Here is a 26,579-nt window from a genome sequence, read left to right as displayed (position 1 = left end):
GGCGAGTAGCTTTCCAAACTTAACCCCACTGGACGCTGACACTCAGACAAATCCCTTGAAGCCCACACTACACTGAGGACCATTCATCTGCTGGAGCTCACAGAGAACAACATGCAGAGCCCCATAGGCTTGGGTTACATTGTCTGCAGCAGCAAGTCATTCAAAAGTAGAGGAGCCCCTCACACTTCTGCATATGGTGGATCCATTTTCCAGGTCGAATTACTGGGTTGTTGGCCGCGGCGAAAGCACACACACCCCGTCATTTATATCTAACAATGATTGGCACATGGCCGATATACATTGAGAAAATCCAAGAAAACAGACACTGCAATTCTAAGCAATATATAAAACTTGAGCCAGAAAGAACGTAGCTGATTGTGTCTTAACAGATGTGGTGTTCAGACTTCCCCTCTGAGGACATGTCTTAGAACTTTGATGTCTGGAAAAAGATCTGAGTGCCTCTATGCCTTGGAAATATACCTGAAGACATAAATGCCAGACACATGAAGATGCAACAAGCTCTGTTTCGACTTTGAGGCACCCATCACCATATTTTCACACATTTGCCATGGAATGTTGAGTTGCCATTAAGGCAGAGTTTTTTCTTTTTTTTTTCATCATTGCTTTGCAGAAATCAGTCTTAAAGTTGCTTGTTTTATATTATTATATCATATCAATCAATCAATTATATGTTAGAAAGCATAGAATTTGATACTGTGAATGATACCAGACATTCATGGGTCCTCCTACAATGATGTTATGACAATGCAATAAAAATTGTGATCAACTACATAATTTACAAAAAAGATTCCAATAAATATCAGCGCTTCATTTCCTAAATCGGATCCATACTATGAATATCCTAACTGTACTTTCAAAAAGCTTGGTATTTTCTATAAATAGCCAATCACTCTTTTATTTTAAAATCAAACTGCGCAGATATGTCAGCTTAGAAACAACACTGCGGGACTTGAATGCTTTTTACCACATCTGCATCGGACACATAGATTTTAGGGGCAGATAAAATACTAAGGGCACAGGGATAAGCACAGCATAGTAAAAATACTGCCATATATAGCTGGGTTGTTAATATACATAAAATGCAATTCTTAGCTGTTTAGTGACTAATGATACCAATGCTGATATTTGCATTACAATTCCTGTTTCTTGTTCTTACCCAATGACCTTCATTAACTCCCAGGGGTAGATACAAACCTCTTAATATATCGTACATAATGATTCACCCTTATGTCTTTTTTCGGGGGTGGCATCCTTCATCCATGACCTTAGCCAGCTTCAGCAGTTAGTCCTCATGTCATTTGGAGACAGGAGGCCCAAATTCATCACCGCCTTTTATTATCCTCCCCTGGCCAATCTGATCTATGATAGCATTAGTAATAACTGCTGCTGAATGCCCTGTCGCCCTCTGTGCCTTGCCCACTCCCGGCCTGCACAGATTACAACCAGCCAGTCACAGCCCATTAAAACTGTATTTACTTATCAGCCTCTCTGGGGCCGTCACTCTGTTTTCAAAACTGATACCCTGAGGGAGGGAAAAGAATGACCTTCCTATTGCCACCAGTGCAGTAAGTCACTAATTATTTGTCATTCATTTCACTGCATTATCCCAACGGAGAACACTTTTAGTGGCTATTAACATTAACTTGTCTTTAATTGTTTTAAGTGGTTGGAGCATGTTGCTTAACTATCTTTATTTTAAGTATGCATGCGCTCTATTTGTCTGTTGAGTTTGCAGCTTTGTGACGTTGTCTGCGAATACCACTTGAACTACCACTTACACTACAGCGGCACTACATAATGTTGAAATATTAAACAATAGGCAGTGTTAAAACTTGATTCCCATTCAACCTTATTATTATCATCATCATCATCATTATCACCATCGCCAACATATTGTTGTTATAAATATATCATATAATTCTTCTTGTTATCGTATGTTTTAATTAACAGAAAAAAGTGTCAAATTTGGTGACCACAGCCTTTATTCAATTAATCTTTCACCTCATCGTGCCATTGACAGCAATGACTTGTTACTTCACTCAGTCCTGGATCTTGTGATATTGAAAGATTTGACCCCCCCACCCACACACACACACAAAAAGTCTTACTTTAAAAAAAAAGTATGCTATAAAATTATAAGCAAATTAGATACATCTTCAGTTTCTTGAGTATGAGTTTCAGATATACTCTTAAGTTTGAACGAAATTACCAAAAAAAAAAAGATCTTGTGTTAACAGGCCTATTTCTGTCACATTTTTTCCAGTATATTTAAAAATGTTACCTTAGAACCCATACATTTTTACATTTGTACTACAGTGAGGGAACATGAGACTCAGGTCTTGAAAAATTGTTACTTGTTCATAGATATCACCTTCAACAGTTGTTTTGATTAACTCCAAAACCTGCAGGATGACATCAGTTCACAATGGCTCACAAGCAGCACTTTGTTGCACACTATTACTGGAGACATCTTATCCTCAGAGAGGTTCAGTGGCAACAGGCATCAAGAGAGTTACATTGCATACCCAAGTTCCCTCTCCTTCGTCATAAATTGATGTCAAAGTTGTCCTTCAAGTTCAGTTGTCCTATTCCTTCTTTTTTTCCTATTACCGCTTTCTTCAGATTTCATTCCCTTGCAGATTTCATTGCTTTCAAACATATTTTGCTTGTTAAGGCCAAGGTTTTTTTGGCACAACACTGGAGAAGCTCAGTGTCATCTTTAATATATCTGCCTTATGTTGAATATACTGAACTTAACAAGTTGGCAGGTTATTTTTTTTAATTAAGCTTCATTTTGGATATAGTATTTTATGTGGATTCTTGACCTCTTAATTTTTCATGATGCAGACAAATCCAGTGTAAAAAATTTAAAGTCCCTAAATACATAGTAAATCTTGAAATTATGTAAATTGCCTCATTACACAATGCCCACCACCACCACCCCCCTCACTCCACGCCCCTCTAATTGTGACAGACAGCTTAGAGATCATGAGGCAAGGTGAAGTCTCCCAATTCTCCCTTGCACACACATGTATTTCTTATCAAGCAGAGTATACTATGGTATACTTTAGGTATGCTTAACTTTCTGTGACCTTTAAAAGGAATGATTATTTTCACCCACAATCTGCACTCAGCAATATGCTGCCAGCACAAAAGGATATTAGGCCCTAACCTACGAGTCTGATAATGCAGGCTCTGTGTGGAACAGAGGGAAACCAAACCACAGTGCCCTGCTACTCTATTATCATTTTGCTTCCTTCACCTTTTACCTCACAATTGGTATTCTATGACCTTTCACCTCACCGTGCTACCGTTTCAAGAGCTGATGAGGTTTCCATGTCTTCTGTTATATCACATCTTAGAAGTACTTTGAATCTATGGTAATTAACTTCTCCTTTATGCATCAGTCTCCCAGGACAAATTACTGATCTTTGCATAGCTTAGAATAGTTTCCAGCTGTATAAATCTCCTACATGTTGGGAGACTCCCATGCCTCCCCTGACAGCATTCTTTGATTAAAATAAATAAATACACACAATAAAGGGAAATAATTTAAGGAGAACCAACAGGTATAAATGTTTAAAGCTGAGTGTCCTGATGCTCTAAAAGACTTTAATTTTACTCATGATAATCTTATAATCAGAGGAGGAGGACAGCTATATCTATCACCCAGGAAACAAATAGAAGTCTTACTGTCTCCTGCTTTCGTTCACCTAAGGAGAAAATGTGAACCAGATAAGTGATGGCCTTGTTTCAAAGGAGGCTCAATCTATTGCCAACGATTTGTGGCCAACAAAGTAATTTCGATACCAGTCTTTAGATTGATAGATGGACCCTAAATTTAATAAAGAGTCTATTTACTCATAAGGGGTATAGGAAGGGAACATCTTTTCCCTTTTTTTTCTCCATCGCCCAATCTAGTTAAAATTAGATTCCAAAAGGACAAACACCACAAATGGCAATATTTTTCATACCTATAACCTCAGTAAGTTGTTTCAGCACATACAGAATTTTTAGGAAAAGTAAAATCACAATATTTTTGTGAAATGAATATGGGTTTTTGTGTTTGTTTTTAGTTAATAGTATTTGATTTTGGTTAGATTGACTGGAGTGTAAAAAGTAGCAAGCCAGCCTTGTACTGGTAGTTCCTAGGTCTCTTTCCTAATTTTCTCTGTGGAGCACACATTGCACAGTGGTATGGAGGATTTTTGCAAAGACAGATACAAATGTGATAGACCACAGGAAAACCCTGTGAATGGTGAAAACACTAGCTGGGTCATGATGATTACTATTCCCCCAAGAATCTACATGAATTCAGAATTTCCAGCCCAGAGGGGTACCCTGCAGCACAAATAATATGTTGAGTTTTTTTCGTGACTTAACACTCCATGTTCCAAATCACCTGCTGTCACTTTTGACTAAATTGAAACAGAATATTTTTGTGTCAACACTGTGGAAAAGGTAATGGTTACATACTAAAAGTGGAATATTATATGTTTTGATTTATCAGGGAACCTTGAAAGGTTTTTGCATGGAAATGTAAGAATTAATCTCTTACATATTTGTATAAAATAGATCTGAAATGGACCATTCATGATCAATAGATTAATGAAAGAAAATGAAATGAATTAATTTATTGAAAACACAAGCTAACTTGTGTATGGCTGTAAAATGAAAATATGATAAAATACAAGACTATCAGCCGGAATGAAAGGAAAGGTGTACAAGACAGTGGTGAGACCAGCGATGCTGTGTGGCCTAGAAACAGTTCCAATGATGAAAAGACAGGAGGCAGAGCTAGAGGTCACAGAGATGAAGATGCTAAGGTTCTCTTTGGGAGTGACCAGGATGGATAGGATCAGGAATGAGTCTTTCAGAGGGACAGCACATGTTAGATGTTTTCGAGAGAAGGTCAGAAAAGCCAGACTGAGATGGTTCGGTCATGTACACAGGAGGGATAGTGAATATATTGGTAGACGGATGCTGAAATTTGAGTTGCCAGGCAGGAGGTCTAGAGAAAGACCAAGGAGAAGTTTTATGGACGTAGTGAGAGAGGATACGAATGTAGTTGGTGTGAGAGCGGAGGATACAGAGAAGGGTGATTTGCTGTGGTGACCCCTGAAGGGAAAAGAAACTTGGATGTGAAATGACAATAAGATAAGATAAAATAAGATAAGATAAGATAAGATAAGATAAGATAAGATAAGATAAGATAAGATAAGATAAGATAAGATAAGATAAGATTAATAGGTTCAGGGTGGCATGGGTAGAATTCAAATCAAACATCTTCATTGTGCCATTCGTGTCAGAGGGTCCGGCTTCCATATGACAACACAACAATACAAACATATGACAAAGCTTTAATTTCAAAGTATCTCCCTCTAATACGCATGTGAAATCTGCAGTTGCTTCTGCCATTTCTGCTCAGCCTGTAAAACTGTCGACATGTGCTGCGCTGTTGCCACCTAAAGGCAGGTTTAGAATTGATTAGGTGAGCGTCCTTAGCCTTGACAACAACCATCCAAACATGACATAATTAGCTACTCATCATTCAGCTGGCTTTGCTATTCAAGAAGTTGGCCTACTTTAAAAACACCTGTACATTTTGATTTCGTTTATTATCTTATGGGTAGGCAGATCCATTTTTTTGTGCCGGGGCTGTAGAATTTTTAAATTAATTATCATCAATTGAGGCCCCTCGGGTAATACACTCATCCAAAGACAATTTTTTTTTGTTTTATTATTCCTTCCAAACTGACAGCGCGAAGTTGTGAGTAAATTCGTGGGGGGAACCTTCGGCATGTTGGTGTTACGCGGGGGAACAAAAACACACCCGGTCCAGGTGGACACTTCCTGTTTGGAATGACTGGCGTGACTCTCCAAGTGAGCTCAAAAGCGCAGTCAGTAAGTCAAATGTGTAAATGCCGCCTGTTGTCTTTATCACTAATGACACTTTTGCACAAAAAATAGTAGGGAACTACACCGATTATTCCACCTGTCATTATCAAGCGGAATATTTAACTGCAGACCTAAGATATAACTTTTTAACAATGTCGTAATTTAGCTTGCTCGTGCTAGCAAAGTCCGAGCTTCAGCTATTTTTACCATCACAACACAAGGATATACGGGAAATAATAATCTTCAAAATTGTGTTTATACGTTATACAGAAGGTTAATAAACAGAAAACGTTTGTCAGTCAGTGTTTATCGTACACAGAAGGCATAAAGTCCCACTTAGGCACACACCCTCAGCTGTTATCTCTGTCAAAAATGTTTTCTTTAGGTTTACACCATCAACTTACGAATGCAGCAAACGGTGGAAGAACCATGCCGTTCCTCCACGGATTCCGAAGGATCGTCTATGAGTATCAGCCGCTGGTGGATGCTGTGATGGACATTGTGGGGTTGGTGGAAGGAGACACCAGTCAGGGGGAAAGGTAATACTAGTGCCAAGGTTAATTTTTTTCTCTGTCATTAAGCATAAGTCCCAACTGATACACTATGTTAGCAACTCACAGTTAGTAGTTACGCTATCTAAACTGTTTGGTGTGCCCACTGCCGAAACAAAACCTCGACACATCCAGACAATGGCAACAGTTCAAACAGATCAGCTGAGACATTGCTGTTTGTTTGTTGTTGTGTTAGATGCTGCGCAGATGAAAGTGATCTGGCCAGCTCTCTAGTGAAGCTGCTGCAGCAAGAGTCCCAGTCAGAGGTGTTTCTAGAAGGGATCAGCTGTGCCCTGTTCAAGGTGGCGGAACGAGGACTGGGATTTGCAGCTGAAATTCTTCTAAGCTATGGCGCTGATCTTAATTTTGAGGGTAAGAATTAAAGGGGATTTCACACGCATACTTTTCCCCACACAATTGTCCAAAAGTGATATTATTTTAGTGTTTAATCGATGGAATTTGAAAGTTGTAGTTGTTTGTGAAGTATTCATTTTTTTCTTGCAGCTGATAAATGGTGCTTTAAAAATGCACATACACACATTAAAATAATACAATTACATTTTTCATATTGTATGAATTTTAAAACATGAACTGGCTCTTGCTATCTTAAAACTTGAATATTGGAATATTTCATAAAAATATATTTTTTGACATTTTATAACAACTTGCAGAGCTTAACCAGCTAACTTCAAGCATGGCAACCAATTAAAATATGACTTTAATATAATCACCAGTATATATTTACTCATTAACCCCCTGCTACGACCAAGCATAAGTGAAACTGCTTTGTCATTCTTAATACAAGGAACTAAGTATGTTTGGTGAGCAAGTTGTGGTCCACATGTGGCTAAAAGAAAGCTCTCCAATTTAGTGAGCTGCAGTGAAAAAACACAGGCTGTCTTGACTCTGAGATTAAACCTGCCACCGCTCAGGCACACACAGCTGTTATGACCTCTAGTGGTTGTTAAAGAAAATCTTTCCCCTGAGACACAATTACAGTCGTGCTGATGCTGATTGATTCTTCTTTCACATTTCTGGAGTGTGTCTTTCTTGAAAGTTATCACTGACCAATTTCCCAACATCACATGCAGACATGCTAAAGTTTCCCTCTTTCCTCCCTCAGTATTTGCCATCTTTGGCTTTACAAATTACAACTTCCATATAATTTAGATATGGGCAAAACAGATGCTTTCTACAAATATAGCAATTTGGATTTAAGGGGAAAAAAGTAAAATTTTAATTTAGTACAAGCATATTAGGACCAAAGAGAAGATTTATGGACGTAGTGAGAGAGGAGGATACAGAGAATAGGGTTAGATGGAGGAGGTTGATTCGCTGTAGCGACCCCTCAAGGGAAAAGCCGAAAGAAGAAGGAGGAGATGTTGAACATGATTAGAGTTTGTGTTAGCTGGTAAAACTTTGTGGTCCTTGACTGCAGATGTTTGACTGTTTTTAGAAATCACAAGAATTATGGAAAAACCCTAAACATGTCTAGTATATTTAATGAGTCTAAATAACATACTTGTAGTTACACTGCAACTGAACTGGGCCCTTTTCTGCCTCATTGATGTTTCACTGTAATTTGAGGTTTGTTGTTTTTTTTTTTTGTTTTTCATTTTAATTTCTTAAAATGTTATATTAATTTTAATTATTCCCAGACCCAGTGTCATACTATAACCCACTACATATCGCAGTTCTGAGGAGCAAACCAAACATGGTGAAGCTGTTGGTTCAGCAAGGGGCAGACATTGAAAAGAGGGACAGGGTAAGACACATGATTAAACAGAATGAATTACTTTGCTCATTTTTCATCTTGTTCTCCTCAACTCATGAATCTAACTGCCATGTATCTCTTAGATTCATGAAAGTAGTCCCTTGGATCTTGCCAGTGAGGAGTCAGAGAGACTACCTTGCCTGCTAACCCTCCTGGACATGGGTGCTAATGTGAATGCATGGGATAAATATGGTAAGATCTCTGTGTCCCTGACTGATATAAACAGTCATAGCTATGCCAATGGACTCAACGATTCTGTCTAGAATATGAATAGTTATGAGGTAATACTTATGGTCCTCTCCCCAAAGGAAAAACACCTTTGCTTCATGCCTTGGCAAGCAGTGATGGGCTCACTGTTCACAACACGGAGAACATCCAACTTTTACTCCAGAGAGGTACTGAACTGACATATCTGTCACTGCCACTTTGGTTTTTAGTACAACTTCATTCAAACAGTTTTTCAGAAAACATTACAGTTAATGTATTCAACTGAAATCTGTGGTGATGGTTTTTATACCTACTCGGCTGTATAGCTCTTCAGATCATAGCAATATGTCAGGAGCAATGTAGCAAAAATATCATTGCCCCTGGAGCTGATGAATACGTCTTAAATAATTATTTTGATTAAACTGAAGATGGGCAGGGCGTTTTTGAAGCATCTCAGGAGACTGTTTTGCATGCTCCTCACTGCGCAATGTACTGAGTTCATTTCAAGCAGAACCAATAACAGTATCCACAGTCTTGTTAGAATATCACCATGTGGTAACAGGTGTCACAAGACTACACGCTTTTCAGCCATCATAACAGCAAATCAGTGAATGTGATGGTATTTAATTTGATACAAAGCAGGGAGAGACAATAATTCATACTAGAAACATACAGAAAGGAACCAGAAAAATAAACAAAAATTTCCAACAACAATAAGCTGACCAACTCAACTTCTTTAATATTATTTTGAGGGGGGTTTAAGCAATGAGGAGGCTCAAACAACAGCACGATGCAGCTGGCCCTTGTGGATCACATGCTGAGCTGAAGAACAAATTAGTCTCAACATTTTTATTAGGTCGTCAGACCACTAGTCGTATAGCTAGTAGTGGTGTGATTGCCATGTGTCGTAAAGTCATGTCAGTCTCTTTTCACAGGTGAACAGGACGTATTTCAAAAGAAATTGGAAGGGAGAAATAGGATATTTATGAATGTACTCTTGCTTTATATTAGCTTCATACTCTTTAATCTTACCTACATGAGACTGCCTCCCTTGCTCTAAAAACCTTCCTAAAGGATAAACTTTAAAGCTTTCAAATTCAGAAATATCTTGCATTCCAGCAACTTAACAAGCTCTCCTTAAAGAAATGAATAGGATCCATGAAATGGTGTCAGGTGTTATGTATCACCAGTATAGATTTCCCACCTAAATGTTTACAGTACTTAAGTATGTACTTGTTAATGAATTAAGTCCTGTATCATTTGTGCCTTCTGCATATAGAAGATCACATTTTAACACTTTTCGATTAAAATCAATTCTGTTACAGTTTATTGTCTCCTACAGGACTGTCTCAGAAAACTAAAATATTGTGATAAAGTTCATTATCTACTGTAATGCAATTACAAAAACCAAAATTTCATACATTCTGGATTCATTGCAAATCAACTGAAATATTGCAAGCCTTTTATGATTTTAATATTGCTGATTGTGGCTTACATCTTAAGAAAACTCAAAAATCTTATCTCAAAAATATTAGAATATCATGAAAAAGTAATTTTTGTTTTTTAGAATTGCATTACAGAAGACAAATAACTTAATCACAATATTCTAATTTCATGAGACAGTCCTGTAGTGTAATCAAAGATATTTTGTTCAGTTCCAATATTTGAAAGTAGGTTACACACAACCATTTGTTAACAATAAGCCTCTTCAATAGTTATCTGATCTGCTATACTCTTCCCTATACCTGTCAGAGTTTGGTTAGGGATATCAAACCAAGGGTATACTTGTACCTCAACAATTGGTTGTCTCCTTTTAATTGAATGTTTCAGCCAATTATAAATAAAAATTCTTTACCTCTCATATTTCTGTTCTACAACAATGTTGGAGGAATGTTTCCTGTGACAGTTGTTCCTGTGCAACCATGTCTACATCAATAATTACTGTGATAAATAGAGTTGGGGTTGAGTCATTTTTTGGTAGTCCGAAGTAAGTTTCAGACATCATTATGAACATTATGTAGGGGTCAGAGGTACTAATGCCTTTTCATTTAACCTTTGCTCAGTATTTTAACTGAATAAAGTCATAATTTATTGGTAAGCGTCAAGTTACAAGATCTACACGTCAAATTAGCTCCGTAATATGATTTGAATTCAAAGCTTTGCTCCAGGCTTTTGGATGCCCAGATTATCTAAGTGGTTGGTGTAATTAAAAAAATGAAATATCAAAGTTGAACAGATAGAACAGCATCTCTTCTTCTTTTATTTTTGCCTTCAGGGGGTCATCACAGCAAATGAAAGAATGGTATTTAATCTGTTAAAAGTGGTTTATTAACAAAACCCTGCATAAATAACCAGTGGCCTGAGCTAAGAAGAAAAGTCAGGCTAAATTTTGGGAGAAATTCGTACACTTATTTAAATATTGTCTATTTACTCCCTCAATTCAGGCGCTGATGTGCAAGCTGCTACGGTAGATGGGGAAACAGCTGAGTCTGCTTTGGTGTTTTTGGTGAAGGAGGCTCTCGAGGCCAGCGCGGAGGACGCTGCTGAGATCGGCAAATTCTGCTTGAGAGCCGTGCAGTTACTCCTGTCTCATGGTGTGAACCCCAGCAGCTGTTTGAATGATGATGGCGAGCCATCACTGACACAAACTAGCCTTGAGTACTTTGACCTGCTGTTCCCTCTAGCTGTGGTAATACTTCAGAGCGGTGCATCTCTGGTTTGTACCTGTCATGGCGACTCCTGTTGGACAGCTACAGACATTGTATTCCAGAGGCTTCAGACTGCCCTGAACCAGTGCTCTGACGAAAGTCACGCAACTGAGCTCCTGGAACAAGCCGAGGAGTTGCTGGATATAGCAAGGGTAAACTTCCCATTGCCGAATTTCCCATCCAAACTGGAGCTTCCTGCACCAGGGCAGAATGCTCACCCATATACTCAGGCTCTGCTGCAATTTCATAGCCGTGTCGCAGAGCAACATTCCAGCCCTCCTTCACTGAAATGCCTGAGCAGGGCATTCATAAGGAGCCATCTACGGCCATGGCCAGCGGAAGACAAAGTCAGGGCTTTGCCGTTACCAGACAGACTCAAAGACTACCTTCTCCCTGAGTGCGTATACATACCAAAGCCTGGCTGGAATTGCTTCAAGCCCCAGCGTAGTCAACACTGATGATGTTGCTTTGGTGTCCTCTTGTGATTGTTATTATTGTGATCAAACACTGAAACGCCTTTTGGTTGAGACATCTGTGCAGTTATTCTTTAAGTGACTTAAACTCTTGATGCCTTTTTGAATTTTGATTATCGTTTGCCGATGAAGCATTACTGCACTATTCAAATTCAAAATTGGATTTGTCATTGTGCTCTTATTCAACCTTTGTGTAGTAGAAGTTGCAATTCTAAATAAATTTCTCCAGATGGCAGTGTTGCTCTTGCGTCTCAGGCGACGCTGATGTCAGGGTCAGAGATTTAGTTATTCACACTGCAGCCTATTAAAGTTGTTCCAGCACAGTAGAACCCATTTATATTTTATCTCCTCGAGATGATGGTGATCTATTATGATATTTGCACTCACTCTTTTTCACTTAACATGAAGGTAGACCAATAGAACAAACCCATCTCACTGACTATCACTGCCACTTGAAATCATTTTGTTTATCAACATGTGCAAGCATACCCAATTTTCCTTCATGGTTGTAGTAGTGCAGTGGTGAGTACACTCTGGCCAGATGTTTTGTGAAAGTCTTGGTTGTATTCAAAAAGTCATTCATCCTAAAAATAAACCCAAGAATAAAACAACCAAATTTGAAGACTACCATACAGAAGCAGCAAAGTGTTGATATTTTACATCATTTTTTCTCAGTGACATAATGGAGCTGCTGAAGCTGCTGGTGTGGAAAGTTTGACCAAGCATTCTTAATGCTTATGTTTAAATTCACATGAATTTGGGGACCCTTGCTTCAGTTCACTCTCTCCCATTTTACGAAGCCATTCCATACATTCCGTCTTTGGTATCAAACCGGAAATGGAGAAATCTTACTGTGGTTGCACATAGGGCACATATATGTGTTTGCATCCATGTGTGTGACAAGCAAACTAAATAGGACATTGTGTTACACAACTAACCCCTTCCTGACATTGCTGAAGCTGGAGTGGCTCCAAGGCTTGCAGGCGCTCCAGCTCCTCTTGGTTATCTAGGTCACAGCCTCTGAGGAGAAGAGCCTCAGCAGCAGCAGCAGCAGCAGCAGCAGCCCTGCATGACACACGCTTCACTCTCCTGTCTGTCTGAATCTCCCTGCATACACTTGACAAAACCTCAACACTAGCCCTGGTGGAATGAGAGAGAAAGAGAGAGAGAGGGAGGGGGTTGCAGGAGGCTGAATAGTGGAGGGGGAAAAGCCTTCCCTATAAAGATACAGAGATGGCATATCTAGACTGGTTGTGGGAGGACACATGGAAATCGAAATGGCAACATTGGATTACATTTATACAATACATTGGCTGTAGAAACATAATCCAACTAACCAACCAACAATCACAACGGTGAAGAAAACAACCTTCTGTCCAAAGACTCAAGCCATGCCTGTAGAAGGTGAATGAATAAAGATAGAGGAGGGGTGCTTTGCCAGTACTCTCCATCCAGCATTTATTGGAAAACACTGCGTGTGAAGCTTGGTACTGAAATTAGTTATTGATCTATTCTCTCCCCAAAGCCCATGGGCCTCTCCAACACACCTGCTCATTCTCTCATAGCCTTTTCTTTCGCTGCAACCCCTATCTTTCAAGCTCCTGTGCGTTTCCACCCCCAATTTGACCATTTTGTTGTTCCTTTGCTTTCTTTAAATCATAGTTTTATATTGTGACATTATATCCCAATAAGATCCTGATAATAAAATGTACTTGAAAGTTGTATGTGTTACTCCAAAATTCTTTATGGTTTTGAGGAGATGTAAACATCTCAAGGCATGTGTGGAGTCATTAATCTATATCCCTTTGAGTCAACAACACAAGCCCAAAACTAAATAAAAAAATAACATGCAATATTGTGAAATGAAAGCCTTGAAAATACATACTCCATTTATTTTGAATTCTTACACATTTTTGTTAGTTATCTAGAGTGGGAGATCAATGTATTTTCTACTAATAGTATTTATAATATTTCTGCGCCTCGTGAAGGATTCCTGAAACCACATTTTCTGTGTCTATGCCTGCAATCCAATTCATATTCTACTTATCAAGAATAACCTTCAGTACTGAAGCATTTAAAGTACCGAGCAAATCACTTATTGAGAAGGATAAATCTGGAAAGTATTTAGTTTGATTTAAACCAGAATCAAATTAATTGATATTTAATCAGAAAAGCCAGAAGTACTTGACTCACTGGAAAGCTAAAAACTAACCTCTATGAAGTAACACTTGACTTTATTTCCTCTGTGTTTTCTTGTGGTATAAAGCCCCGATAATAAATCCGTTGTAATTGAAATTCGCTGTATTTTGAATTGAAGTACAACTGCAAGTGAATACGGTTGTTTAGTTTGTTTATGTTTCCTATTGGCTCAGTTCCTTGTCCAGCCCATACCCTCTCATTTACCACCACGTCACCATCTGATGGGCATTGTATCTATTCCAGGCTTTCTCTTCTATACAGCGCAGCCTGCACAGACTGTGCATCTCTTCGTCTTTCACGAGACATTGTCTAGACATGGGATAATTGCAGACATCACTGAACACTCAGCTGTTGCCTGAAGCCTCATGGGAGTTGAGGTGGACTTTGAGAGAAATGGCCTGCATTTGGTTCGGTGGGGGTGAGGGGTTCACACTGCTGGTACCCCCATTGTCAGTTTATTTGTTTTCCGGTGCATCCAAACAAAGTGGGAATTTGGGGGTGCGAGGGCAAAAGAAGATGGAGCTGTGTGTGAGAGAGAGGAAGGGAATGGGTGCAAGAGAGCGTAGACATGGAAACACACAGTACCAAGTGTTCATAACCGCAGATGTGGTGACTTCATCAGAAAAAAATCTACCCTGTCCTATTGCTCCTCTAGTGTCGATGGAGCAAAGCAGAATGAATGGCCTTTAATATTAGGGGGAAAAAAAAATCATTATTTATAAATTCAATGTTTATGTTGGATTACAGACATCCTATTTTATCTTGTAAAAGATTATTTTTGATCACAGAATGTGGGGCTTTGACAGCAGATGTGTGTAGGGGGGGCGCGGGGGGGGGGGGGGTTGGTCTGTGGGCTTTGAGAGATGGTCGTAGGTCACGGGGTTCAGCCAGGATGCAGGGCTAATCTTCGTGAGGGTGGATTGAATCCAGGATAACTGAATCCTGTTGGGGCAGGCCACTTTCCCATTCCACTTCAGGTGTTTTTTTTCCTGCTATAGATTGACACATACTCATCGTTTTGTTTACCGCCGTCCACGGTTTCAATTATCCTCACACTTCGGCCTCATCCTTGAGAGTTATTCACTATTTCATTTCAGGAGAAAGGTGTCAACATTTAAAGTCGCCACTTCATAACAATAGAGTTTGCGTTGGACTACACATGTCCTATTTCGATACAGCTGGAATAATGTACGCCCAAACAGTGACATTCTTTCAACATCATATTACTTCCTCTTTTTTTTCTAATCACTTTGAAACTGAGCTATCTTAAACAACTGTTCTGTCACACACAAGTTTTCCCACAAATCGAATGTTTATTCTTTGAGGAATAATTTGAAAGTGTAGTGGACCAAAAAGTTACGGTACCATACTCCCAGCTCCTATTTTAGAAGCACACAAATCCACCACCCTCTACATTTCTACAACTGACGCCATTTCACAGAAATTCCAGACAACTGGCGCCTCGGCTCTGCCTCCAAGAAGGACATGATGAATAGGACACACCCTTGGTATGCTAGTGAATGGTAGGACAAATGGCACACTGCAGTGTTAGAACCTAGATTCTTTAGTCTCGCACCCTAGCCTCCAGCACTACTGAGTGTCGTTTTCTGTGCTTTTCTCCCCTGCGTTCCATGCTGCTCGCTATTTTTAAAGCTCGAATTTGAGCGAAATGCACTCAGGCACCAGTAAGACGAGCTACAGCTCTTTCCAGCACTGGTTCCTGATCCACCTCTTTGTTGTGGTCTATGCATGCCTGCTCTAGTCACATGACTGTGTTTCCATGGCAACTCCAGTTTGAGTAATCATTTGCGTTACGACCTTTATTCCCTTGAGGAAAGGGGAGGGGGAGGTTAGACTGAGCCTGTAGAAAGAGCGAGCAAAGGGAGAGGGAAAAGATAGGCAGAAGGGGAGCAGTGTTAAGGCACAGGAAAAGAAAATAGGCAAAAAAACAATGGCTGTGGAGCGAAATTGTAGTCTCTTCTTGCTATTTACCCTGCATTTTAAATCTCTCTCCTCTTGCTGCATACCAGTATCTACCACACAATTTTTCCTGCAGTCGGACAAAAAGACAAAGAGCCCAGTGAGCACTGGGTCGAATGCGTCAGTTTTACCAGGTTTTTTTCATTTCTTTTTTTCCTTGTGACTCACACAGTGACTGGGGTAGGCAAACAAGTTTGGTTGGAGAGGCAGCAGGCATGTATGTTTCACAAAGGCCTGTACACACTCCCTTCATGTCTTCACAGAGCAAAAGCAGCACTTTGCCACATGTGCAAGTCTCAGCAGAAACAGATTCTGTATGTTCCTGTTTCTTGCTCTCCTGGCTGTGTTGTCATGGTTACCGAGCTATTCCACCAAGGCAAGCAGCTCCTCTCTCACGCTCTTGCTCACTCTCTCTCCTCTCTCCACTGTTGGGTGATTCAACCCATCAGTTGGGTTGTGTCATCTCCTAGATGGAGAAGTTTTAGCCGCCTTCTCATACACAGTTTGGATATCAGGATTTTAGGTTGAAAAAAAAAGTGTAATTGTGTGTGCGTGTGTGTGTGTATGTGTGTGTGTGTGTGTGTGTGTGTGTGTGTGTGGAGGGGGTCATAAATAGATGGGTGTTGTGTCTGTCTCTGACAGCAGTAGAGGGGTTCCAGCATTGACAGGAGGTGGGCTCAACTAGAAGGCTGGTGATAGACACTATGGGGGTTGTGTGGAGGTGATGGTGGAGGTGGAGCCGATAGCGGTGGCTGCTTCCAGGTGCCTGTGACTGGGGCTGAATATGAATGAGGGGCCCCGGCTCTCCAGAGATGGCGGCTCGGGAGAGAGCTGCTAAAACCACAGACCAGAGGAGCTTGGCTGGTTGAGAGGCCCCCACAAGCTGGTGACAGGAGCTGGAGCTAGCCATCACGTTAATTAGCGTTTTTACTCTTGCAGCAGCGAATAGGGAGAGAGGGTTAGAGGGATGTGGGGGTGGTATATGACTCATAGACACAGTATGGTTTATTCATGATGGAGGAAGGGGATTGTGTGTGTGTGTGTGTGTGTGTGTGTGTGTGTGTGTGTGTGTGTGTGTGTGTGTGTGTGTGTGTGTATGACAGAGAGAAAGAGAAAGCGAGAGAGAGAGAGAGAGAGAGAGAGAGAGAGAGAGAGAGAGAGAGAGAGCAAGACGGGAACACTTGATTTGCAACCATTATGTGTGTGTGTGTGTGTGTGTGTGTGTGTGTGTGTGTGTGTGTGCACGCGTGTGAGTGTGTGTGTGTGTGCGTGTGTATGTGTGCATGCATGAGAGTGTGTTTGTGCACGTGTGTGTGTGTGTGTGTGTGTGTGTGTGTGTGTGTGTGTACTCGTGTGTGTGTTAATTTTGCACCATGCCAATCTTATTTTGGTTTGAAAATAAGTATTCATTTTCAAGTTATGATACATATCTGTATTATGTGCCTTAGTTTAAGATTCCCTTCTGATTTTATAATACATGCAGTATATCCCATTCTTAATTTCTTATCATACTCATCAAGCTGTATCTGACAATTGCCAAATATGAAAAAAAAAATGTGACATGCGGTACATTGTTGTTTTTTTTTCCTGCTGTTAGAGGGACGTTATTGATCAGGGGCCTTGGGGGGCTGTCTGGGAAACATCAGACTGATGAAATGGGTTAAGGGTGCCCATCTCATTGGTGATCTGACCTTGTCCTCTGTGTCTCAGCCCCTGACAGTGATCCTAGCCCCCCTGAGGGGTGCAAGTGATCAATAGATTTGCGTTTTACCCCCACAAATCACCCAGGATTCCGCATTTACATTAAGCACAGAGGCGAAAAACCACTGCAACAAATAGAACAATCTAGGAAGATCTTGTTCTCCTTGTTTTTTTTGGCTTTGCCTCTCCTGTTAATGCAGAGAGCGCTTGTGGACCTATTTGTGTGTATGCATGAGAGAGTGTAGAGGAGGTTACATTACAGCTATACATTGTCTAATTGTCTTCTCTTATCATTAGTGACAACCATGACCTCTGTTATTGGCATATCTGCATTCTGCCTGCACTGCAGAGCCTCCACCACACTACTTGCAGCCTTTTTCTCCCAAGAGCGGCAGGGCCCATGCCTCATAAATACAAACACAATCTCTTCTACACCTCCTGACTGCAGGACAGGACTCCACACATATCTGCCCGTGGAGCGCAGCCCATTTGCATACATATTAAAGTGACGCCTCAGAAAAAAGGAAGAGAGAGAGAAAGGGAGGGGGAGTGGGTATATGCAAACAAGGCTTTCATCTAATATGCAAGAACCAGCATTGCTTTGGCATAAATCTGCATCTTAGCTCAGGCAGAGAGCAGAGCCCATTTGACAGTAAATGGGCTAGGGATGGCTGTCAGATGCACAGGGGAACACAGTTACCCCACGGAGAGCAGAACGATTGATCAGTTTGGCATGTCACATATAGCAAATAGTGAATGGAAACAATAGCACATGTCAACAAAATCCTATACACTCAACTAAAGGGATTTTTTATCGACGATTATATAGTCTGATATCGCATTTAAATATAGAATGTTTAATGGATTATATGCCTTGTTTTGTGGAGATCTGCTTAATGGCCGCTCAAGTGAGTGTTTATCGCCTCCTGAATGAGCCAACCTGGCGGTTCTCCTACTTTTTCATGCTTTAAGAAGATATCTGCAGATTTTGGAATCATTCCACCAGACACCAACATTAAGTTCATCAATCATCTTACCAAGAACTCTGAATGAAGGGAGATTATTGTATATCCCAAAATCTCCAACTATCTTTTTTGAAAGATTGAATCTTCTTGTTTCACAACATATGTATGTACGCAGTATGGTCTCCTAAAATTGGGCTGAACAGCCTATGCTGTCCTCTGACAGACAAAAAGTGTAGCACATGCAATATACCATTTTAGTTTTCTCGAGGCCTGGAGCTGCAAATAATATACGGGGAAGTTGTATTTATGTAATGGTCATATTTTACCCCTTTCTCAATGCCATGCAAAGCTTACTGAAACAGTTGCATCACTATGCCATGCAATAATATGAAGGATATCAATATTCTCATCCACCTCGTGACAAGATAAAAAGTTATTTCAGAAAATCTTCCATCTTTACTCTAAAGATGAAAACATTTTATTTATGAAAGGAGAACACACATATTTGATGTCAATTCCTATAATGGTGTGCTATCCTCTGACAGACAAAATGTTTACTTATTCATATTTTCTTAACATTTTTTGTTAATCTAGAGCACATGTAATGTACCCCCTTGGTTTTTCTGGAGGTGCTGCCAATAATATGGCAAAAAAAAGTTTTGGTTTTATTTCCTTTGGGCTGAGTGAGGCTGGCTTGATGGATGATTAGTCTTAGTTAAAGCTCAACAAGAAAGAAAATTACTGTATTTCCAAAAATAAAAAATCCACAATGTATTTCCTAATAATGTAAATTGTTGAAAGTGTAACTTACCATTTTGTGTGCACAGTAAAGTTTAATTTTCTTGTGCAAAGCCATGGATGCACACTCAAATGTAGAGCACTTAATGGCAGTGCCAGAGTAAAAAGTAAACTAGTGCAACTTATTTTCTTTAAAAACTGGAAGGTTGCCATAAGTGCTGGGTTTCCCCTAACTCTGTGAGTATTTCATGTTGGACAACCTTGAACTCCCTTTCCTGTTTTCCTGCCTGAGCATGTAGCAGCAAAGCGCGCCATGCTGTCTACAGGTGATCTTACGCACAGGAAATGGAAACTCTGAATGTGCATGCGTATGCGTTGTCTTGCGTGTGTGTGGCCGTGTCTGCGTGTCCTGCCTGTGCGTGCATGTGAAACAGGAGATGTTGGGAATAACACAAAGCACAAAAAGTGTCACATGATCTGAAACACAGGGTTGATTTATTTGGCTTCAGATAGAATCTGTTGCGTGTGGTTTGGAGGAGAGAATGTTTTCCTTCTTTGCTCTCAGTATGCTCAGACACAACACATGGAAACATTTTCAGAGAGGCCATTGGTCTCCAAAAAAAAACCCTCCAGACTTTTTTATTCTTTCTCCTTCTTTTCATAGCTTTTCAAGTTTTTTATTTTTTTTATTTTCAGACTGATCGCATTACATGCATCTGCTTGCCATATGGAGTAATTTCTATGGAATTATTAGAATAATTTGTGACATTCTCAGGTTTGAGATGGGCAATTAAGACATATGAAAATAGTTCAACTGTGATGGTCTATCTATCAAGTTGTCCTGACAGCATGCAGGCAAGCGTGGCAGAGCTATATGAATGAACAGCGTAGTTACAGCCCTGATTTCAGTAAGTAATAAATACACTTCCACTCACATGAGACAGATGCATGTCTGCTCTATTGTCTGCCATAAATATGCTGGAAGGGTTGGTTAAATATTGATAACACCAATTTTCTGCCTACCCAATGCACCATCTCCATCACCACCACACTCACAAACACATACTCACACAGATCTCTCTCTCACACACACACACTCACACACACACAGACCAAACCCCTCCTTCTTTCTCTCCTTCCATCTCGCGCTTATTTCACCCTCACAGTAACCTTGCTTATGCATGTTGCATATGTAAATAAAGCACCCCACCTCTGAAGTAATTGTGTGCATCCTCTACAGAGCAGTATATATAAGCTCTATGCTTAAGAGACCACACAATAATTTTCTTTGTCTAGAGGAGATTCTTTAAAAAGTCATCCGTGAACTCCTAAACTATGCATTTGTTTATAAGCAATGCGACCGTCATTTTTCACACTCTCGGATATAATTCTTTGTCAAATTTGAGGAAGACTTAGCCAGGGGGACAGGGACTTATGTTGCCTCGGTGGAATTAATGGTGCTTAACAATAGCAAGTAAGAACGGTGGTAACATTTAGTGCAAGAGGTTAGATAAGGGAGTTTACCATTGAGTTTCAACCTCATTTAATATTTTAAAGCATATTGCTGAGTAATTGTATCAAATCATTTTACTGTTCATATTAAATTGCTGATATATTTCTGATTTCAAATGAACAACAAATTACATTATGGAAAACTACATTCTAAGTTGAAAAAAGAAACAACTATAAGATCCTTAATTCTAACCAATACTTATTTGATACCAGTGTTTTGCAAGTGTTATCCGTGTCAGTTTTACTGTGCTACTTCATTAAATATTATATCAACAAATTAATGTTTTTGTATTTTGTCATATCATTCAAGAAGAGTCAAGTCAATTATTTGTCTCTACACAGTTATATAGTTGAGGATGATATGATGTTATATTTGTAAATAACCAAAATCTTTGAAGCATGTTTGTTGTTTCAGCCCTTATCAGATTGAGAACATTTCTATAGTATGCATCATTCTGAATTAGCACAAAAACATGAACTAAGGTATATATTAATTTAACTGGATTTCTACATTTCAAGTGTATTTTTCATTAACCTCAGATTTTATTACCATTTTATTTTATTTTTAAGTACATTGTAATACTTCTGGTCAGCTATTTACAACAATACTATTCCATGTAATCCAACTATAATACATTGTAATGTATTTTAGTATTCTATACTTTTTAATTTGCTGAAAAAAGTTCCTATTTTAATTATTTAGGAGTCAAATTTGGATTCACTTAAAAAAGAAAGAAAAAAAATAACTGATGTCATAAAATGTTCTAGGAATAAATGTGATTGTACACTTTTGACATGGCCAAATATGAGTTTGTACTGAGAACAGGGATTACTTTTCAAGATCCATAATTTGATATCTCTTGACCGAACATAAGGATGCATTATTAAAGCAACTTAACTGAAGTTGAAATTTAGGAAGTATTATCCAAAGTCATTGAATACCATAAAAGTTAGTAAATAGAATCATATATATATATTTTTAATCAGAAATTAAGATCACTTTATAATTTGAATCCCCTGATAATCTACTATTTAATATCAATGAATTTTGACCTTTCCCTGCCAAATCATTTCTTTAAAGAACAAAACTGTCCACTTGCACTGAACAGTTTTGATGCTGTTCTGTACAGAAAATCTGCAGTAAAGTTGAAGCGACACAAGCAGTTACGGTAATTAGATTGTACACAAACAAAGGGTGACTATGACTCATGACTTGGGAGAGAGGGTAAAGATTTGTAAATATCTGTGAATATGTGTAAATGTAATGTATCTTATATTTTATGTGTGTGTATGCGCATGTGTGTGTGATTAGTGGTTAGCACTTTGGCCTCACAGCACGAAGGACACTGGTTCGATTCTGACAAGGAACCTTTCTGTGTGGCGTTTACATGTTGTCCCCGTGTCTGCGTGGGTTTCCTCTGCATTGTCCGTTTTCCTCCCACAGTCGAAAAACATGCAGCAGGTTAGTTGGAAAAAAATAGGAAAATTGCCGTGAATGACTGACAGGGTGAATGTTGTCTGTCTTTGTATGTGGCCCTGCGACTGACAAGCGACCTGTTGGCGGTGTACTCCGCTACTCACCCAAAGACACCTGGGACAAGTTTCAGCATCCCCTGCAACCCTGAGTGCAGGATAAGTGGTAGAGAGGATGGATTTAATGATCATTTTTTGCACTTTTTAAATAAACCTATGAATCATTTTGGTTTTAACTGTAATATGAACTACTTCATGGTTGGCAGAACAGTCAAAACTGACATCTCTGACAGTTTGCCCTTTAGTTTTCCTCAGACATGAGGTTTTACTTTCTATTCACTTCTTATCACTGATACTCAGCTAATTACTCCGCATTTGTTTGTGTATCCTTTATGACACATCAGCATCCACCACTGCCATTACCATTATGTTTTCAGTTCTCCTATCATTGCGATGCATTCTGTTTGATAGTCCAAGTGCATGATATTGTTCTGCAATAATAAAGCATATCCTTTTGGCACTCAAGACAATACATGGCCTCTGCATGAATATACAGTATAATGTTTATGTTTATATGGTTAATGTACTTAAGACTGTACTCTGTGGTTATTAGACGAACATATTTTGTAGTTTTTTTTAATTTTGCTGTGACACATTCACACTGCAGTATTTCATATCCCACACTTTACTAAATTATACCACATGATACTCTGAGCCGTGAAATGCTGAGTAGATGCAGTTTTGTTGTATTTCTTTGATCATATTTTGTGATACCAACTCAGTTTGTTTAATTCATGCAACAATTAAGAATTCTCTGTTGAACATAATTGATTCGCTCATTACAATATATAACTTTATACTGTACCGTCAACTGCTGAACCTACCAAATCTAAAATTCTGTGCTGATCATTTCTGTGCCACAAGACATGCCAGTTTGTTCTTCACCATTTATTCTAATTCCCTTAGAGGACAAGCTCCAATTTACACTATTACTAGAGCATGATAACCATAATAGTGCCGGTCCTCCTGATTCACCTATTTGGCTGGAAATCAAAGTAATATCCAGGTGTTCAGTATGATGTCAGCCATCTGTGTTTACACACAAACAGATGTGGGATGACAGATTATCTCTCTACTATCAGCTTTTACCTCCAACATCTTAGTGCTTTGACAATATTTCTGTAAATAGGTCCACTTCTAATGTCATCATTACCGGGTAAGGACCCTTACAGTTGTAGTGTACAGTATACATTTGAAATGCATGAATGTGTACGTAAGCCTGTGTAGTTTTAGTACTGGGGAAATATCAGTTGATACAATAGAAAGCAACTTAAAGTAGGCGCAGAGAACTGAGTATCTTGACAAAGTACAGTACTAAAATCATGTACATGTTCCCAAAGCAACAAAGAAAAAAGGACTAGGAAAAATGCATAATTCCGATAAAATCCTTCACCCTTCAAATACCATCTAACTTACATTTTGGAGACTCTTCAAATATTGATGATTTGTAGATCTAAAAATCCATCTGTCTAAGCACAAGCCACACCACTCTCTCACCAACATGTGTCTCTATGAAGACAAGAATATTTTCAAAAATCATCATCCCATCCAATATCACAGATTATCCTGTGACAAGCATGTCTGTCAAAAAAAATTACAGTTAAAAGGTCCTTTCATGATTTATTGCCTCACAAAAACAAAAAAAAATCCAAAATAAGACAAAAGCTTAAAATCTCACAATTAGCACTAGAACACACATTTAAGTGAATTTTAGAGATGCAGTATTATTGTCCCTACTTGTTTAGTGACATATATGGTGGCAAGCAGTACAGAGCTCTGTTGGTCTTTACATATGCGGCACTGGTCTCCCGATTTACTGAAACTTCTGATCATTGCCACTTCACATTTTAGTCCTACCACATTTGGGAGACATAAAACACAGTGGGTTGTTAAATCACTCTGTCTTTTCTCCCCAGTGTGACTTTTGATTCGGGGTGAGGGTCTGCTTCCTGGAGAAGCCTCGGATTCTGCAGACATCAGTAGGACTCTGGAGGACAAGAGGAAAGAGGAAAAGTATTGATATATTCAAGGTCAAATCCCTAACATACTTTTTAAATGTTTTGGCAGGCGTTATTGTATGCTCTTCTAAATGTAATTATTAAGTTTTACTTGTGCTGTGCTATCCTATCCTATCCTATCCTATCCTAGCCTAGCCTATCCTAGCCTAGTCTAGCCTTTCCAATCCCATACTATTATTCTGCTATGCTATGCAGTACTATGTTAAGCTATACCATGCTATGCTATGCTATACTGTTTTATATTATGTTGAACTGTGTTATACACTGCTATGCCTTTCTCACTGTTTTATACTGTACTATACATGTTTAATTCTTCTATTCTATTCTATTCTATTCTATTCTATTCTATTCTATTCTATTCTATTCTGTCCTACTTGGGCTACTAAATGTGATGATCATTGTCCGCACAGAGATTTAAAAAGCCCAGAATACATTTGGTGAAAGGCAGTATGTCCGTTCCTACGTGCATTGTGAATGAGGCATGTAGTGATATTTGCGTATAAGAGAAGCACCGCCTCCCTCCCATTGGACAATGTCTTCTTGAGGGCGTGGCAAGGAAATATGAGAGTTGCAAATCCATGCCCTTACCGAGAAGACATGGAGCGCCATGGACATAGTCTACCCGAGTCAAGTGGGAACCCCTAGTAATAACATATATTTTTTATTCAGTTGAGAAACGCGTGATTTGAGAGACTGAAAGGGCATAAAGGGTGGTCCGGTTGAGGATGGAGTGTGCATTTGACGCACAAAATCTCATCTCCATTTCTTTGAGGAAGATCCAGAGCTCCAGGACGCAGAGAGGAGGCATCAAGCTCCACAAGAACTTGCTGGTAACGTACGTACTGAGAAACGCCAGGCAGCTTTACATGAGCAAGAACTTGTCGCAAACGCAGAGGACGCACCAGTACGATGATGTAGCCGCAGTCCGCGAAAAGCAAGAATACCTCGAATTGACCGGGAGCTTTACGGAGTTGGCCGATGACTTCTACTGCAACTTTACTGGGGTAGAGTCGGACACTTGGCACTGCGGAGCGCACCAGCCCAGCGGCCAGTCTGCAGAAGTGGCGCACCAAGACGCATCTGCCTGCACAATGATTTCTCCAAGTGATTCTGATCTCATGCTTTCGGAAGCCTGTTGGAGTTGTGCAGAGAAATCCACCTGGGAGTTACCTATCCCAAATACACAAGCCAACCAAAAGACTGTCCTGGACTTGGACACGCATGTGGTGACTACTGTCACGAATGGATACTTCCACTCAGACTGTTGCGCGCAGCCCAAACAGCCGCAGGGTGCGCAGTGCTACGCTAAAAAGAGAAAGATGGACACAAGTTATCATATTGTTGATCCAGAGTTTTATTTGTGTGACTTTGGGCCAGTGCCGTGTAAAAGGATGAGGACTGACGATGATACACATTCAGACTCGGACCAGTTGGACTCCACAAACATCTCCAACCTGATATCAGTGTTGGGTTCAGGTGGACTATCCGAGTTTGTGAGTTGGCAGCAGATGGACCTTGAGCAAATAATCGCCTCTCAAACAATTTGTTTAAAACATACACTGTTAACGGGAAACGGTTGGACGAGACCAATCGAAGCTTTTTGATTTGTATGGCTGTTTTTCTTTGTAATGTTTTATTTTATTGCTTTCAAATAAACCATGACACGACTGCAATTCCCTGTCTGCTCTACGATCGAAACGTGATGAAACCTGTGAAAACAGTGCAGAGGAACGATAACGTTTCAAATGTTGGACATTAGTTTCAGTTCCTGTACTTCCAGTGGCAATTAAATCTTCCTTTTTTTTATTCTAGGTCCTATTTTCAAGCCTCTATTTCCTCTGGGCTTCTGGGGTCTGTCTCAGTGGTAGCTGAAGAAGTGAGTTGACGCTGATTCTCTGGAAAGATGCTGGAAGAGCGCCATCATGTGGCTAGTAGTGGTCCGTACAAGCTCGCCCACCAGATCCGCGCGAAATCTTGTCCTGTACCTGTTATTTTATATACGAGCCTGCTTTTCATTGTCAAATAAAACCAACATCATGAAACGGGGGCATTTGAGTTAAACTGAATCAACCACACAGATACATGGTATGGCCGTAGAATATGTTGACAACTAACTGAGAGTCAATAGTTAATAGATTGACGTCACAATACAAATGGTTTTTTTTTTTGTTTTTTTAAATTTTCCATTGCTTGGCAATATTTCAAATATCAGGAATATTTAATTGGTAGTCTACGTCTGCCATTCTGAACGATATCTGATTTTGTTATGATAGATTGCTGGCATGTATTTTGCCAGAATAA

The 26,579-nt window shown here is 39.5% G+C and overlaps 2 protein-coding genes and 1 long non-coding RNA gene across 3 annotated transcripts; all 3 read left to right on the top strand.

The window, feature by feature from the left end:
• Positions 1-5,870: 5,870 nt before the first annotated feature.
• Positions 5,871-11,865, top strand: asb6 (ankyrin repeat and SOCS box containing 6). The gene is made up of 7 exons (XM_086174183.1): positions 5,871-5,925; positions 6,305-6,458; positions 6,667-6,842; positions 8,129-8,235; positions 8,328-8,436; positions 8,553-8,639; positions 10,896-11,865. The coding sequence occupies exons 2-7, from the start codon at positions 6,349-6,351 to the stop codon at positions 11,615-11,617; spliced, it is 1,311 nt and encodes a 436-aa protein (XP_086030309.1). The 5' UTR covers positions 5,871-5,925; positions 6,305-6,348; the 3' UTR covers positions 11,618-11,865.
• A 3,398-nt stretch (positions 11,866-15,263) lies between these two features.
• Positions 15,264-26,312, top strand: LOC147218670 (uncharacterized). The gene is made up of 3 exons (XR_015108797.1): positions 15,264-15,339; positions 24,177-24,290; positions 26,091-26,312. It is a non-coding gene; the product is annotated as an uncharacterized LOC147218670 (long non-coding RNA).
• Positions 24,739-25,946, top strand: LOC147218671 (immediate early response gene 5-like protein). Its single transcript, XM_086173830.1, has one exon. The coding sequence runs from the start codon at positions 25,004-25,006 to the stop codon at positions 25,880-25,882; it is 879 nt and encodes a 292-aa protein (XP_086029956.1). The 5' UTR covers positions 24,739-25,003; the 3' UTR covers positions 25,883-25,946.
• Positions 26,313-26,579: the final 267 nt, after the last annotated feature.

The sequence above is a fragment of the Fistularia commersonii genome, chromosome 26 (assembly GCF_037954325.1).
Source record: "Fistularia commersonii isolate RoL2024-O1a breed Wild chromosome 26, RoL_Fcom_v1.0, whole genome shotgun sequence".
NCBI classification, from domain to species: domain Eukaryota; kingdom Metazoa; phylum Chordata; class Actinopteri; order Syngnathiformes; family Fistulariidae; genus Fistularia; species Fistularia commersonii.
The sequence above is the reverse complement of the archived record's forward strand: the minus strand, read 5'-3'. Positions and strand labels throughout refer to the sequence as shown.

Coding starts and splice junctions, on each gene's coding strand:
- asb6 (XM_086174183.1), top strand. CDS start 6,349: ATGCCGTTCCTCCACGGATTCCGAAGGATCGTCTATGAGTATCAGCCG. Junction 6,459..6,666: donor GACACCAGTCAGGGGGAAAG/GTAATACTAGTG, acceptor TTGTTGTGTTAG/ATGCTGCGCAGATGAAAGTG. Junction 6,843..8,128: donor CGCTGATCTTAATTTTGAGG/GTAAGAATTAAA, acceptor AATTATTCCCAG/ACCCAGTGTCATACTATAAC.
- LOC147218671 (XM_086173830.1), top strand. CDS start 25,004: ATGGAGTGTGCATTTGACGCACAAAATCTCATCTCCATTTCTTTGAGG.